Source organism: Spermophilus citellus (assembly GCF_964194105.1).
Source record: "Spermophilus citellus genome assembly, chromosome: 10".
In the NCBI taxonomy this organism is placed as follows: domain Eukaryota; kingdom Metazoa; phylum Chordata; class Mammalia; order Rodentia; family Sciuridae; genus Spermophilus; species Spermophilus citellus.
This window is the reverse complement of record NC_138197.1, coordinates 56,319,727-56,337,253: the sequence shown is the minus strand read 5'-3', so window position 1 is coordinate 56,337,253 and position 17,527 is coordinate 56,319,727. Positions and strand designations below refer to the sequence as shown.

Sequence of the window (17,527 nt, the reverse complement as noted above, 5' to 3'; positions counted from 1 at the left end):
AAAGAACAAAATACAGAGACAGAATTATAGTTTTGAACGATGGAGGACCTGATAGGTTCAGCCCTCACAGGAGCTGGAGCTAGACAATTAGAAAATGGTTCCCGTGGTTTATCTAAGGGGGTATATATCAAAGGCAGTGATAAAGTTTTGAGGGTGGAATCTTGCTTTTGATGTCTTGCAGTCAACAGGTTGGCATCTTGGCAGGTTTCACCCATCTCTGAGAGGCTGTGTGACAATAGCAGGTCACCCCATCTCTGGTACTGTATGAGACCTTTTTGAGCAGAGCTGAGAGGGAGTTCACATGTATTTGGGGGATCTTACTCTGTGGGATTGCCACGGGAAGTTCCCAATACCAGATTTTCCCACTCCCTGGCTGCAATGCTGAAAAGGTCTTCACATACAGTTCAAGGATGGCTGTTGATAGAAATAAGTCAGAAACAGACAAGTACTGTGAGATCTCATGTGAAATCTAAAAACGTTGAACTCTTGGAAAGAGACACTAGAATGGTGGTTTCCAAGGGTGGGAGTGGATTGAGATATGGAGATGTTGGTCAAAATGGTGACTATAGTTAATGTATTATATACTTGGAAATTGCTAAGAGAGTCGTTTTTGTGTTTTTACAACAAAAAATAAGTATGTGAAGTAATGGATACCTTAATTAGATGATTTAACTATTCCAGAAAACATGTATATTTCAAAACATTTTGTTGTAAACTATAAAATGCACATTTTTAATTTGGCCAATTAAAAAATACATAAAAGATAATTTTTAAAAAGTATGTGTTTCAGTAAAATGATCAATACTTGCTAGGGACTAGGAATGGGAGAGAGGGAAGGATGAATATGTGGAAGTATGGGATGTTTAGGACATTGAAACTCTCTGTATGATACAGTATTGATAGACATATGTCATTATATACATTTGTCAAAATGCATAGAATGTGCAGTATAAAGAATTAACTCTAAATATTTTTAATAGTAATATAGTAGTAGTAGTAGTAGTAATAATAATAATAATAATAATGATAATAATAGAATAGAATTCCAAAATACTAGATAGTATTCTATCCTGGATATGTACCACATTTTTTTTTTTTTTTTTTAAAGAGAGAGTGAAAGAGGAGAGAGAATTTTTAATATTTATTTTTTAGTTCTCGGCGGACACAACATCTTTGTTGGTATGTGGTGCTGAGGATCGAACCCGGGCCGCACGCATGCCAGGCGAGCGCGCTACCGCTTGAGCCACATCCCCAGCCCCACATTTTATTTATTCATCTGTCAATGGGCACTTAGCTTTTTCATTTCTATTACATCTCTTCAAGATCCTGATTTCAGTTCCTTTGGATATGTATCCATTAGTGGTTTTGCTGAATCATATGGTAGTTCTGGTTTTTCTTTTTTGAGGAACCTCTACATTGTTGTCCATGTGGCTGCATGACTAACAGTGTTTGAGGATTCCCTTTGCTCAACATCCTTTCCAGCATTTATCTTTTTGATAATAAACGTTCTAACAGATGTGAGTTTTAATCTGCTTTAATATTTATTTCCCTGATGATTAGTTATACTGAGCATTTTTTTTTCATATACTTATGGGCCATTTACATGTTTTCTTTTGAAAATATCTATTTGTCTTTTTATTTTTTGAGATGAGGTCTAACTGTGGCTTGGACTGAAGCAATCATCTTGCCTAAGCCTCCTGAGTAGCTTGGACTATGGGAACATGCCAGATTGCCTGATTCCAATTTTAAAATTATATTTTGTATTTTCTTACTGTTGAATTAAGTTCCTAATGTATTTTGGATAGTAATTCTTTATTAGACATATGATTTTTTTCCCCCAGATGTATGGTGTACAAATATTGTCTTGCATTCTGTAGATTGTCTCCTCACTCTATTGTTTCCTTTGCTATGCAGAAAAATTTTAGTTTGACATAATTCTGTTTGTCTATTTTTTGCTTTTGTTTTCTGTACTTTTGGGGTCATAAAAAAATTGCTCCCCAGAGCAATGGCACAGAACTTTTCCTTCTGTTTTCTTCTAGTAGTGTTATAATTTCAGGTCTTAATGTTCAAGTGTTTAATTCATTTTGAGTTGATTTTTGTATATGGTATGAGATGAAGATCTAATTTCATTTTTCAGTATGTGGATATCCAGTTTTATCAGCACCATTTATTGAAGAGACTGTCTTTTCCCTGTATGTGTTCTTGTGCTTTTTTTTTTTTTGTAGAAAATGAATTGAGTGTGAATACATGGATTTATTTCTAGGTTTTCCATTCTATTTTACTGATTTTATGCCATGTTGAAACTTTCAGAAATCCTTTATTCAGACAATTTGTTGGTTTTCAAGTGATTACCTTATATAGCAGATTATTTCCCAAAATTTATACTTTCTATCTTATTTTACTTTTAATAAGGCAAATGTCTGTATTAGTAGCTTCTGAATATGTTCTTTTAAGTAAGACAAAGAATATATTATTCAGGCTTTCAGGGTAAGTGTTAGTTACCTTTCTGAGACAAAAATAAAACTTTCTAGTTAGACTTCTTGGCTCAGTGACATGGTAGGAGTTATTTGAAACTTACAGTGAGGCTTGTCTTTTCTGATTATATATTTAGCTATAATTTACTTTTGATTGAGGGTGATGGTATTAAATATGTGTGAATGTAAGAACATTTCTTTTGGACTCTTCTACTTTACAGTGGGTATAATTTTTTTTTTTTTGTACTGGGGATTGAACTCAGACACTCGACCACTGAGTGATATCCCAGCCCTATTTTGTGTTTTATTTAGAGACAGGGTCTTACTGAGTTGCTTAGCACCTCACCTTTGTTGAGGCTGGCTTTGAACTCAAGATCCTCCTGCCTCAGCCTCCCGAGCCACTGGGATTACAGGTGTGTGCTACTGTGCCCTGTGGGTATAATTGTTTTGAGGTAAATTGAAGAATACTGTGCAAATCTTTAAGTTTTATGGATTGAAAAATACTGGTAGCAAGAATTGCTTTTAAAAATATAAATGTGAAATAGGTAGATATTTTAATCCCTATGTAATTAAGCTCTTCAAAGAATATTATTATTTGTAAGTTTAAAATCCTCTACGTGAAAGAGGTATGATAATCTATTCCTTCTCTCATGCATTCTAATATAACTTTATAAAAATAAACTGTTTTGTTATAAAATAGAAAAACTTATATTTTTTCCAGTATTAAAAGAAAGTTTAGTAAAAACAAATTTTTGCCTTGCCTCAAGTTGAGGACAAGTCTTGAAGGGTGAAAGTGCTGATGCTAAGAAAGGGATGCTGGTAAGCACATTAGATATAGGAGGAACGTGTGTTGCTCCTCTGCGTGGTCTTTGCGTTTATTTTTTGCTATTTCTGATATTCTAATGAGAGATTTTCTTCCTTCTAGAATTCTATGAAGAAATTCTTTCACTGGCATATAGTTTAACCTGTCACACAATTTCCCCTCAAATGTGGCAACTTCTAGGTATTTTATATGAAGTTTTCCAGCAGGATTGCTTTGAATACTTTACAGGTATGGCTTTGACCATATGGCCTTTTTACTTTCTGGTTCTGGATATTTACTCCTTTGACACTTCAAATATTACACATGATTCTAGCACTAATTAGAAAATGTTCTTATTTTTCTGTCCTGAATAGGGCGGAGCTGTTGTAGCAGTGTTTATATATAATCAAAAGAGTCAGGCTGTGTTTCTTGTTGTGTTAAGTTACTTTGCAACCAGAGCACATGTCCTTATGTTAATTCAAGAAATATTTTCTGAATGTCAGCTATGTTCCAAATGCTCTTCTAAACTCAGTAATATGGCAGTGAACTTCAGAAACCCTTTTGAAGCTTGCATTCTGGTGGGGAATGGGAGAGGGCAGGGAAGTATTCAGGTGAATAAGCAAAAATTCAGGACAATCACTACAATAAATGGTAAGCATCTTAATCTCTCAAATTCACATTTTCCTCATTTACAAAAAGGGCAGACCACCTTCATTTCTAGCATTTTGTAGTTGCTAGGTAAAAGAATTATGTTGGGCATTATGGAAGTGTGGTTTCACTAGGAATAATTATTTCTACTCCTGTTGCTCAAATCTCATTGGGATTTTGAATTTTTTCTTAGACATGATGCCTCTCCTGCATAATTATGTGACAATAGATACAAATACTTTACTATCAAATCCAAAGCATTTAGAAGTACTTTTTACAATGTGTAGAAAGGTAAGCATATCCTAATCAATTGTCACAGTGTTTCTTACTAATACTTGAATATTTATATCCTTTATCAACATGTATTTGTCAATTTGCATTTTCAGAATGAATTTGGGATTGTTGTAATTTGAAAGTTTCATGATATATGTTGTGCTTAAAATGTTTACTACTTTAATATCTACATTATAATTTTAAAGATAAATATAGTTGTTCCTTAGAATTTAAAAAAATATATTTTTAGCAGTAGATGAACAACTTTATTTTTATGTGATGCTGAGGATTGAACCCAATGCCTCCCATATGCTAGGCAAGTGCTCTACCACTGGGCCACAACCCCAGCCCTGTTCCTTAGTATTAATGAAGAATTGATTTCATGATATCTGTGGATGCCAAACTCCACGAATGCTCAAGCCCATTGAGTAATAGGGGATAGTATTTGCATATGATCTATGCACATACTTTCTATATACTTTAAGTCATCTCTACTTATAATAACTGATACAATGTAAATATTGTATAAATAATTGTTATATGATAAGACTATGTATGTGTTCAATACAGATGTAGTTCTTCTAAAAAGTATTTTTGATATTTTGGTTGAATCTGGATAGGTAACCTATGGAGGACCAACTGTACTTCTCTACTTTTTTCTTTCTAATATATAAACTCATTACTTAATTAAAGAAATGTGCTAAGAAAAGCTAGGAAAACTGGCCACACAATTTCCCATTCTGTCATTGATCTTTTCTCTTTTGATTGAATGTGTATATTGGATATCACTAGGTATAGGTAATTTGAACAATATAAGACAATTTTTTTTTTTAAGCAGTACTTGGAATTGAATCTAGGACCTCATGTATGCTAGACAAGAGCTCTACCACTTAGCTATAAACCCATCCCCAAACAATTATAGTAGTTAGAAAAACAGCATCATTTAGCTCAGGACAAGATAATTTATAATCCCTGTAATGGCAATCCTTTTTTTAAAATTTTTTATTTTATTTGTTTATTTATGTGGTGTTGAGGATTGAACCCAGTGCCTCACATGTGCTAGCCAAGTACTCTACCACTGAGCCACAGCCCCTGTGCCCTAATTTATTCTTTATTTTATTATTTTTTTTATAGCTATTCTTATCTTTATGCACAAACATGATTGTCTACTGTGTTGTCTTTATAGATTAGATTTAGGTCTCTGTTGGTTATGTCTTGGAATCTTTGATGGCTAAATAATGTTTTCTTTCTCATTTAGATAATTATTGGCATATATCTACCACGCGGCCTGCGCAGTGGTTTCATTAATGAGGTTCTGGCATTCAGTTAGTTAGAAGAGATCAAAATAAAACACACAGACAGTACCTTATTTTAATGCTAGGTCCGAGACGGCTCGGTCTCCCTGTTTCCCTGCCTCCAGCCGCTCAGCAGGGCAGCGAGGATTACTCTGGGCTAGCAGGAGAGAGAGAGAGCGAACACGCCGGGGATCAGCCTTTTATTTGGGGGAAACAAGAGATTCAGGGGAGAATTCCATCCAATGAAGGTTGAGGGGGGGCTGTACTCCAAGGTCAGGGTCAGTGATTGGGTCTCCAGGGTCAGTGGTTACGCACACCCCCACACGGATGGGCTCTCTCATCAGGAAAGGGTCGGGATAACTCCGACACAGCCAGAGTGCCTCAGGCCCTTAACGGGAGTCACCCAATCACGTGTCAGAATGGCTCCCCACATATTCCCCCTTTTTATTCTTAACAATGAGGCGGCGGTTCACTCTCTGGAGTCCCCGGATTCTTGATTGGAGGACTCGCCATCCTATAGTTACAATACAAAAGAGAATTAACAGCAAAGAGAATAATCCAATAATGTACCAAGCGGAGTGTTTAAGAATATTTCCAGGGTTGAATCCATTTAACTCCTTCAATATTTGGTTAGCCAAAGAAGAAGGATCTGAAAAATCAGCTCTATTATTTTGAATGTCTTGGATATGGTGATGAAGTTCCAGAATATCCAAGCTATTATTACTATTTTGCCATATACCTAATAAATGGTTTTTAACCTTCTCCCAATCCCAGAGAGAAGCATTGTACTTGGCAGCTGTAACACATACATACTTATAATTAGCATGGCATTTAAGCCTTTCCTTAAATTTTAAGGCTGAAAGTTCATTACCAATGTTAATAACAGTCGCCTCTAAGGCGTTTAATTTAGTCTCGATCCTTTCATCAATATTTACTTGATTACGCAGAGCCTTGGAAGTATTTTGAGCTAAATTATTAAGAAATTTTGCATGCTGAATATTCTGAGACAATGTCAGAGATGCAGAGACGGTTGAGGCAATAAATGAGACCAGTGCTAAGACACCAACAATTATGACTCCAATAGCACGTTTAGGTCTTGTTAGCTGGGCATGAATTTGCTGTAAAACTTGTAAACCAGCATCAGCATACCATGGCTTTGAAATATTAGCAGGTAATAAAACAAAAGAGGGCTGATGAAGTATCAGCACTCCTTTTCCTCCATTATACCTAGAAATACAATTGGTTAGGTTGCACTTATTACAAGTAACAAAATATCTATCATCTATCCATCTAACCTTTACATTTCCAATAATTAAAACATAAGGAGATTGGACACAGGCTCTTAGGCCATAGCAAGATCCCTCTTTACAGTTCTTGCCAACAAATTTTGGTAAAGGTTTATCTGTAAAATGTAAATATTCTGAGGCAGCAATTAAACGCCAAATATCTCTTTGAATGCCTCCTTCACTATAAGTCAAAATATTACTAACAAATCCTGTAGGTGTCATAGCAGAATTTCTTCGTAATTGTCTCTTATCAATTTTTGGAGACCAGTCTAAAATATACCCACTAGCTTTAGACACCTTATGTCGTACAGGAAAGGTATTTACACAATCCATCCATTTAGGAAAGGTGCCAATTTCAATTATAGAACTATTTGGACAGTGGGGTACCGGTGGAGGTTTTGCAGAAATGACTGGCTTGTTATGGGAAAGTCCCATCTTAATTATTGATCTAGTATTAGGTTTTAAGTCTCCATAAATAGAATTATTTGTCAGTCTAGGTTTACCAATCGCTGTCTTTTCTTCAAATGATACTTTCAGACAGCCAGCATGTTTATCATGTGACCAACATAAAGGTAATTGGGCACTGTAGCCAGAATAATTAAATCTAGTCACATGATTGGGAGTAATATGAGTATCTGTAAATCCTCCCATCATGAATGAGTCATTAGTAAATACTGGAATAGATTCTCCAGTCCACACAGCTGGGTGTACCAGGGGTGGATCTGGGAAATATGTCCAATAAGTGTCTATTTGATTCCCTTTTACCTGACAGCCCAGTAGGGCAATTACTGTCGCTACCATCAAGACTGGTGTCCTGTTCTTTCCTAGGCGTCGAAGTATTTGGGAAGCCTGGGTTGTCAATTTCTTCACATCTTTCCATGAAATCAGCTTCTCAGCTGGTTCAATCTGGTCTTTCTTCATCTTTTTCCGGTATCTCCTCCTTCTGGGTTGTGGCTCCTCCGTGTCTATCCTCAGTCGCTTGAGTCTGGGTTCTATTTCCTCCATGTCTGATGGCACGTTCAGGCACCCAGATGGGACGGAAAGCACCTTCTGGAAAAACACAAGCATGCCCTCGGCCCCATGATATTACCGGATCTGGGCCCTTCCACTGACCAGTCTGTAAATCTTTCCATAGAACTCTGCCTAAAGGGCCTGTCACCGAGGGAGACATTTGCCTCTCAGCAGCAGTGTGACCTTCTGTGTCACAGTTTAAAAAATTTAAAACAAATAAGGCATGATTAAGGCTATTTTGGGGAGTCATTATCTTATTCCCCCTTTTTAATTTTTGTAATTGAAGTTTAATAGATAAATGAGCTCGTTCTACAATGGCTTGACCTTGGGGGTTATAAGGAATTTCTGTTTTATGATTAATTTGAAACTCTTGGCAAAATTGTTGAAAAGCAGAGCTTACATAAGCTGGAGCATTATCTGTTTTAATCTGCATAGGACACCCTAAAACGGAAAAAGCTGCTAAGCAATGAGAAATTACATGTTGAGTATTTTCCTTAGTACGTGCTGTGGCAAAAATAAATCTAGAATAAGTGTCCACTATGACATGCACATAACATTGCTTACCAAATTGAGGAATATGAGTTACATCCATTTGCCATATTTGATTTGGTTTTAATCCACGGGGATTTACCCCTGATGGCAGAGATGGAGTGTAAATAACACACTTAGGACATTGGCTTACAATCTGACGAGCCTGTTCTCTGGTAATACTAAATTTTTTACGTAAGCTAGAAGCATTTTGATGATGCAAGGAATGGGAAGCTAGGGCACAGTCATATGAAGACATCTGTTGACAAAAAGCTACTAATTTATCAATATTATCATTACCTGCAACCAAAGGTCCAGGGAGGCTAGAATGTGCTCGGATATGTCCAATAAAATATGGGTACTTCCTCATTAGCACTGTCTTTTGTAAATTATGAAATAATTTAAATAACTCCTGTGATGAAGTAAACCCAATAACTGAGGTTTCAATATTTTTGGTAACTCTGACTGCATATAAGCTGTCAGAATAGATATTAATAGGCTCATTTGAAAAATAATCTAAGGCCAAAATCAGGGCTTGAAGTTCTGCCCTTTGAGCTGAAGTATAAGAAGTTTGTATTACCTCTGTGTGAACACGGCTGAAGAAACCTGCCTTACCAGAGCTGGAACCATCTGTGAACACCGATAAAGCTCCCTCTATTGGATGGGAAAGTACAATCTTTGGAAAAATAAGTGATGTTAATGATGCAAATTGTACAATCTTATCACGAGGATAATGGCTATCTATCTGGCCAGGGAAATCTGCAAAAGCTATCTGCCATGAACTAGAAGTTTGAAAAAGCCAATTAGTCTGTTGAACAGAAAATGGAATAATTATGATATCAGGCTCAGATCCAATTAATTGTAAAATCCTAGTTCTACCCTTAATCACTAATTGAGCTGTAGAATCATGAAAAAGTGTTAATGTCTTTTGAGGGGAATGAGATAAGTAAATCCATTCAATAACTCCTAATTTTTGCCATATGGCTCCTGTTGGGGTATGTTCAGTTGGAAATATTAATAAATATATTATTTCTTTAGGATCTATTCTAGTAAGCTGTGCATTTTTAATTGCAATTTCCACTTTCCTTAAGGCTGCTTTGGCCTCCAAAGTTAGTTGACGTGGAGAGGTTGGAGAAGGATTTCCTTGTAATATCTGAAATAAAGGACTTAACTCAGAAGTAGTTAACTTTAAGGATGGTCTTAGCCAGTTAATATCTCCTAATAGTTTTTGAAAATCATTAAGGGTACGTAACTCCTTAACTCTTATCTGAAGATTTTGAGGACGGATTGTACTCCCTTGAATTATCTGACCTAGATATTGAAAAGGAGATACCTTTTGAATTTTTTGAGGAGCTACACTTAAACCCATAATTGTAAGTGAGGTCTCTAACTGAGTAAAAATTTCTGAAAGTACTTCTGAATTAGCATGGGCCAATAATATATCATCCATAAAATGAATAATGTATGCATCAGGGAAGCTATTTCTAATGGGATCTATTGCCTGATCAACATATTTTTGACACAGTGTAGGGCTATTACGCATTCCCTGAGGAAGGACTTTCCAGCAGTATCTTTTAACAGGTTCTTTAAAATTAACTGCTGGGACAGTGAAAGCAAATTTTTCACAATCTTCAGGATGTAACCTTATAGAGAAAAAACAGTCTTTTAAATCTATTACCATCAAGCTGTAATCTAAAGGAATGGCTGTGGGGGAGGGAAGTCCTGGCTGTAATGATCCCATAGGCCGAATTGCCTGGTTTATTGCCCTTAAATCCTGTAATAATCTCCAATTTCCTGACTTTTTCTTAATAACAAAAATAGGTGTATTCCAAGGGCTAAGTGTTGGTTCAATATGACCAGCTTGAAGTTGTTCCTCAACTAATCTATGAATTATTTTAAGCTTTTCCCCTGAGATGGGCCACTGAGAAATCCAAATAGGCTCTTCTGTGAGCCACGTAATTTTTTCAGCTGTTTTAAGGATCGGGGAAGTACTCAGTGCCCCTAATAAAAATTTTGACCTGAAGTATTTACTAATTCTTGTCGTGGAGACTGGCTTGTAAACAGATATTCTTCCTGAAAGTTTTCCCTATCATCTCCAGGAAAATACCTTTGATTAATTTCTTCAACTGACCTTATAGAATTTGGGGTGACTAGTAGCAGTCCCATTTTGGCTAGTATATCTCTTCCCCATAGATTAGCTGGTAAAGACTCTAACACATAAGGCTTAAATATTCCACTGTTCCCATCAGAATCTTCCCAACGGAGATAGTTGGCACTTTGAGCAGGCTGTGAAATTTTTCCTATTCCTTCTAGATTAGCTGAGGCTGTATGTAGAGGCCATGTCCTGGGCCAAAACCGGCTGGACAACACGGAGCTATCAGCCCCTGTGTCAATTATTCCTAGGAAATTTTTATTATTAATTTTAAGTTTTAATAAAGGGCGTTCTTGTCGCACTAACTGGGACCAATATACTCTGTCCGGCGGTTTAGAAACTGAATCTGCCGGCAGGTGCCTTTCTGAGACACAAGGCAATAATATTAATTGAGCAAAAATATCCTTTGGGGTGAGTCTTAGGGCATAATTGGATCTTACAGTAACATATAATTGCCCTCTAAATTCTGAATCTATCACACCAGGTATTACTTCAATAGCTCCCTTTAAATTATTACGCCCCAAAATTAAACCTACAGTATTTTCAGGAAGCGGCCCGAAAATCCCAGTAGGGATTTGTGTTGGTCCCGTTTCAGGATCTAATTCAACTGTCTCTGAAGGTCCTAAGAAAACTGTCTGTGATCTATGTCTCTGTTCTGGTAAAAATCGCGGACTGTCCTGGTCGGCGCCGCTAGTGACGTCACACTGTGCGACGTCTCCCCATATTGTTTCTGGGCCCGGGGAGGGGCCGAACGGAAGTTTTTTGTCCCCTCGCTAGGAGGAAATACTTGTGGCGAGAAGGCGGGCTCATCCGCGCCACCCGAATCAACCATGTGGCGCCGAGTCCTGCAATATCTATTATCGCCAGTAGATGGAGCCCTAAACCTAAATTTGCGTTGGCGACATTCGTAGGCGAAATGACCGGGTTTTCCGCAAACGTAACACTTGTTGCGGGACTTCTGAACTGAATTTTGTGGCCCCAAAGTTTCCTTTAATATTGTTGCTAAGGCTACCGTTTGTAACTGAGTGGAATCTAAGTCAGAACACAAGCGAATATACTCAGAAATTGTTCCTTTCTTACGATGGGGGCGGAGAACATCTTGGCAAATTTTGTTTGCGTTCTCAAAAGCCAATTGTCTAACAATAAATTCGCTAGCTCCTGGGTCTCCGATGGACCTGTTTGTAGCCTGATATAGTCGGGCTACGAAATCTGAATAAGTCTCATTGGCACCTTGTCTGATTTTGGTAAGAACTAAATTGGACTGGTCCTTGGGGACAATTTGTCTCCAGGCACGTTTTGCACAATCAGTTATTTGATTGTACACTACAAAATCATAATTTAACTGTCTTTCTAAATCAGCAAAATCTTCAGTCCCTAAAAACATCGCTACTGGCGTTTTTATGCCCTGTCTTCTGTTTCTTTCTGCCTGTTCATTACAAAAATCAGTCCAGTAAGTTTTCCAAAGTAAGTAATTTCCCCCGCTCAAACAAGATCTGGCTAAAAAAACCCAGTCACTAGGAGGAAGGGGTTGTGAGCAGATATTTTCTATCAGACTCTGAACAAAAGGCGAATTTGGGCCGTACGTTTCACATGTATTTTTTAATTCCTTGATAGTTTTAAATGGAATTACAGCATGAATTCTAACTCTCTGATTTTGCTCATCAGTTTGCTCAAAAACTGGAAAGAGGTGAAAACCAGTAGTATCCTCCCCCATTTCTTGAGCCTTCTTAATACCTTGCTGAACTGGGGTAAGAAAAGTCATCTTTAATTCAGCACACCTGTTAAATTTGGTTCTTTTAGCAGGTATCGGCTGAATTTTTAGGGCTTGGGCAGGTGGTGCTAAATGCAATCTATTAAAATTTCTCTCTAAGTCCTGAGTTTCTATGTCTAATTCTTCTTCCTCAGACTGCGAGCTGCTATCAGACTCTGTACTATCGCCATTTGGAATTTGGGTTTCTAACTCACGTGGCTGAGAAGAAACCTGAGCCCCGCTAGGAGTTTCCTTTGTATTTTCCTCTCCAGGAAGATTGGTTACCACTTCTGGAGGGCTCTCCAAGATTAGAGATGCTTCTTCTTTATCATGCTGTTCTGTATAATCTGTCTGCGGGCTAGCTTGCACATTTCTAACCTTTGTTTTAGCTCCTAGCGCTTTTGTTTTAAAACGGCTCAAAGGAAAGGAAATTAATTTAGCTTCAGGCTGATTTTCCATTTGAATAGACTTAATGGCTCTTTGAATACCTCTCAGAAGCTCTTCTGGTGGCCACGGACTCTGGTCCATGTATTCAAAGAGACAAATTTCTAGGGCCGTCCAAGTTTTCTGTATATTCTCTATGCCTCCAGGTATTTCAGTAGAAAGACAAACTCTCTGTAACTTTCTTCCTAATTTCTCCCAAGTAAGTAAATTTGGAGACTCTTGGTCACAAAACCAAGGACAATATTCACCTACAATCTTTAAGAATTGCAATAACTGAGTTTTCTTTATCTGTTTTCCTTTCTGATTAATTATACTGTCTAAAATAGTTAGATACATTTCCTTATCCGAAGAAGTAGAATTTCCCATTTTAAGTAAATTAACGTCTCTTTCCTTCAATATTTCCTGGTACTTTTGTGACTCAATTGTCACTTCTTCCTTTCTCTTATTTCTTATTTTCTTTATTCTCTTTATTACTTTTGTGACCCAAATGTCACTTCTTCCTTTCTCTTATTTCTTTATCTTCCTTATTTCCTCTATTTTCTCTTTATTTCTTTATTTCTATTTCCTTAATCTTTTTAGCGCGCGCTCCCACTCAATCTAACTAATTCAGAATGCCCCACGTTGGGCGCCAATTCTACCACGCGGCCTGCGCAGTGGTTTCATTAATGAGGTTCTGGCATTCAGTTAGTTAGAAGAGATCAAAATAAAACACACAGACAGTACCTTATTTTAATGCTAGGTCCGAGACGGCTCGGTCTCCCTGTTTCCCTGCCTCCAGCCGCTCAGCAGGGCAACGAGGATTACTCTGGGCTAGCAGGAGAGAGAGAGAGCGAACACGCCGGGGATCAGCCTTTTATTTGGGGGAAACAAGAGATTCAGGGGAGAATTCCATCCAATGAAGGTTGAGGGGGGGCTGTACTCCAAGGTCAGGGTCAGTGATTGGGTCTCCAGGGTCAGTGGTTACGCACACCCCCACACGGATGGGCTCTCTCATCAGGAAAGGGTCGGGATAACTCCGACACAGCCAGAGTGCCTCAGGCCCTTAACGGGAGTCACCCAATCACGTGTCAGAATGGCTCCCCACACATATACATAAATTTAAAACTATATTGCCTAAAGCCATCAGGCAGATTTTAGAAAGCTTAACTAGCCTGAAAACAAAAAGTTTGATTCTGGAGTAGGGAATAAAATAGCAAGTGTGTATTCTCACTGGAAGAGATGTGTACCAGAATCTGGTAAGAGCTGTGAACTGAAAATCAGTCTGTCTCTTTTAGGTTCCAGTTCATTATTAAAAGCCTGGGAGATTTTGGGAAGTCATTAAACTTCACATCTAAGCTGTGATATTTAAAAACCTCAGTTTAGCACTGCGATAGCCCATCTTGTTAAATCAAAATCACTGGCATCTTCAGTTTTCCCATTATGGAGACAGAAAGGGAGAAAGAAAACAAGTAGAAAACAGCAATTCTGTATGTTCCATTAGTAACTCAGGTGCTCTGTGTTAAAGCATGTACACTAAAACTGATACTCATAATGTCCTTATACTTACTAAGTAGTTAAAATATATTTCATATTCTTGGTTTTAATATCAAATTATATTTACTTAATTTTCAATATATCAGGTATTTTCTGAGCACTTTATACGTATTGACTTTTTTAATCTTTGTAATATTATGAAGAAGGTGTCACATTTTTATTAATGAGAGAACTAGGGCATAATTTAATTTCTTTTGCTGTGGCTAGAGTTTAGTAAATTGTTTTAAATCACATAGCTACTATGTGTTGGAGGCAGATTTGAAGCCCAGGTAGTCTAGTTCTGGAGATTTGACCCTAGTGGCACTCTCCCATCAACATACACCCTCTTCCTTTAAAAATTTTTTTTGAGACAGGACTTTGCTAAGTTGCTGAGGCTGGCCTAAAACTTGCCATCCTCCTGCCTTAGCCTCCTGAGTTGCTGAGATTACAGGTGTGTGCTACCATTCCTTGCCTTCATTTTTAAAATTACAGGATGTATCTTGTTTCTTTCCCTTTGAGAAAACAGAAATCAATTAAGCAAACAAGTTTCCATGTGAGTGCAATTTTGGGAAATGTTTTTTTTTTTTTTTTTTCCATATCATAGAAATCCCTGAGGTAGGTACTATTATTATCCTCATTTTATAGATGGAAAGTAAGACACAGGGGTTAAGTGGCTTTTAAAAGTACAAGTAATGAGTGGCAGAGCTGTACTTGTTCCAGAGCTGTTTTAGAAGCTGGATTTTGTACATTGTCCTGGAGGGAGAGATTTAAACTTAAGTAAATAGCCCTCACTCTTAGCTCTGCCGTCATCTGCTTATGAATTAGCTCACTATTTTCCAGCTTCCAAAATTTTTACTGGTGTATCTTTCCTTTTCTCTTTGTTGAATATATACTATTAAAAACTCTTCACTGTTATTTTAGTAACCTCTTGGGAGGGAATGCAATTAAATAGGAATGTTCCTTCTGTTGTCTTTCTCAAATCAGTTTTTTAAAATTGTATTTTTCTAGGAAATAATTCAATTTGTTTAGGTTTTCAAATATGGAAATAGTGTTCCCCATATTCTTATTTCTTATTTCTCTTTTATATTTGTCTTACATTTCTAATATATTTAAGTTTTTGCTTTGTAAACATTTGGCAAAAGTTGTCTACTTAGTCTTTTTTTTCTTAGTGAATCTGCTTTTGGTTTCTCTTTGTAATCTCTTTGTATTTTAATTTTCTGCTCTCATTTTTTTCTATTTTTTTGGGTTAAGTCAGTTCATTTTCTTATGTTTTGTGTTTGGACTCATTTTTTGTCTTAATTTCTAATATAAGCATGTTCTACTCTAGGAACTTCTCTTCTAGGGATCATAAGAAAATTATATTCCATATTTTACATATGAACATGTTTATTATAGAATCATTTATAATAGCAAAAATACAGAATTGACAATAGAGGAACAGTTTAGTAACTTTGTTATATTCATGTACTATGTCCTGTATGTAAGATGATTAGTTATAATAGCCAACGAAAATATTCTAATTATGAATTCCAGGTGGAAAATTAAAAAATGTATAGTATCAAATTACAGTTTTGAAAAAAATGGGCAAAAGACAGAAAAATAGTTTGCTTGAAAAGTTATTTTCTTTTCATTGCTTTGCTGCTTTAAAAGGGAATCTTTATTTATCTGGGTGGTTAATGCAAATAGCTTACTTTATTAATTTAGAGTCAAATGAGTGAATTATTATGCCTTATAAGGAATTAGAGTGGTACTAGAGGAGATAGATGGACTTTATTTTGACCTTCCCTTCTTTGGGTTGATAAGTAAACTTGGAAAGCTATAATCGCTATGATTGAGTTTGTATAGAATATTTGCTTCAAGTGGTCTTGATTAAATTGCATGCAATACCACTCACTACTGAGGTAAATTGTAATTGCTGTAGGTACTATGTGGAGATGCAGGAGAAGATGCAGAATGTCATGCAGCCAAACTTCTTGAAGTCATTATTCTTCAGTGCAAAGGAAGGGGAATTGATCAGGTAATACAATTCTGGAAAGTGTCTAAACATTCAAATTTAAAATTTATATGCCTGATTGACATTTTCTTTTGATGCAAAATTTAAAAGATAGCCGATAATTTGTGCTTGTGGGTGCAAATTTTATTTAAATGACCAAACAATCATGCATTTTGGAGATTGTACCTTGCATCCTAGCTGAGAAGGATGCATAATAAATATATAATAATTTAAGGAGCTATGAAATAATGAAAGAAATAAGTGTGTAAGTAAATTTTACTTATTTGGAGCCCTAGTGTTTGCATGTTTCTCTTTTATTTTTTGGCAGTGCTGAGGATTAAACTCAGGGCATCCCACACGCAAGCACTCAACTGCCGTGCTCTCTAGTACATTTCTTTGTTTTTGTGTATACTGTTTAAATACTCACCAAATATCTTTTCTTTTCTTTTTTTTTTAAAGAGAGAGAGAGAGAGAGGAGAGAGAGAATTTTTTAATATTTATATTTCAGTTTTCGGCGGACACAACATCTTTGTATGTGGTGCTGAGGATCGAACCCAGGCCGCACGCATGCCAGGCGAGCGCGCTACCGCTTGAGCCACATCCCCAGCCCCAAATATCTTTTCTAAATAGAAATTAAGATACTATGAAAAAATTAAAAGGAGAAAGTTTCTCTTGAAAAATTTTAAAATTATAAATTTATATTTTCTTTTTTATAAGATAAATTTATAAATTTTCAATGAGATTATTTTTTTGGTACTATTATGATATTCATTGATTAAGTATACATATGGAGGCATTTGAGTAAAATTGTGAATTTCTCTTTAGTTTTGTATTTTTCTTTTATTTATTATAATAGTAGTATGGATATAATTCACTTGATATACATTTTACCCATTTAAAGTGTACACCTTGATGATTTTCATTGTATTCACAGAATTGTGTAACTATTGCCATGATTTTATAATGTTTCATCATCTGCCCCACCCAAAAAGAGTAACCCCTCTCTTTTCATGGGCAATCACTTTCTCCAACACTTCTCTCACTCCCTCCAGCCCATGCAATCACTACTGTATTTCCCATCTTTATAGACTGGCCTATTCTGAACACTTCATGCAAATAGAATCACATTATATGTAATCACATTATATGATGCTTTCTTGTAGGCTTCTTTCACTTAAGGTTCTCAAGGTTAATCCAAGTGGTAGTGTATCAGTTCTTTATTTCTTTTTGTTGCCAAATAATATTCTATCATGTAGAAATATCACATTTGTCATTCATTCACCAATTGTTCATCATCTGAGTTATTTCCCTGTTGTGGTTATGATGAGTATGCTGTTATGAATGATTGTGTATAAGTTT

At 36.4% G+C, this 17,527-nt stretch overlaps 1 protein-coding gene across 3 annotated transcripts in view; it reads left to right on the top strand.

Annotated features, from left to right (window-relative positions):
* The window catches only part of LOC308657518 (importin-8), an 85,268-nt gene that overhangs the window by 46,360 nt on the left and 21,381 nt on the right, over nt 1-17,527 (top strand). For all 3 annotated transcript variants that reach the window (XR_014023954.1, XM_081309274.1, XM_081309275.1), the window contains 3 exons: nt 3,400-3,525; nt 4,118-4,215; nt 16,097-16,192. Coding sequence is in view for 2 of the 3 variants with exons in the window: in XM_081309274.1 (XP_081165400.1) it covers nt 3,400-3,525; nt 4,118-4,215; nt 16,097-16,192 (320 nt within the window). In the remaining variant the exon portion in view is untranslated. The remainder of the gene's footprint in view (nt 1-3,399; nt 3,526-4,117; nt 4,216-16,096; nt 16,193-17,527) is intronic.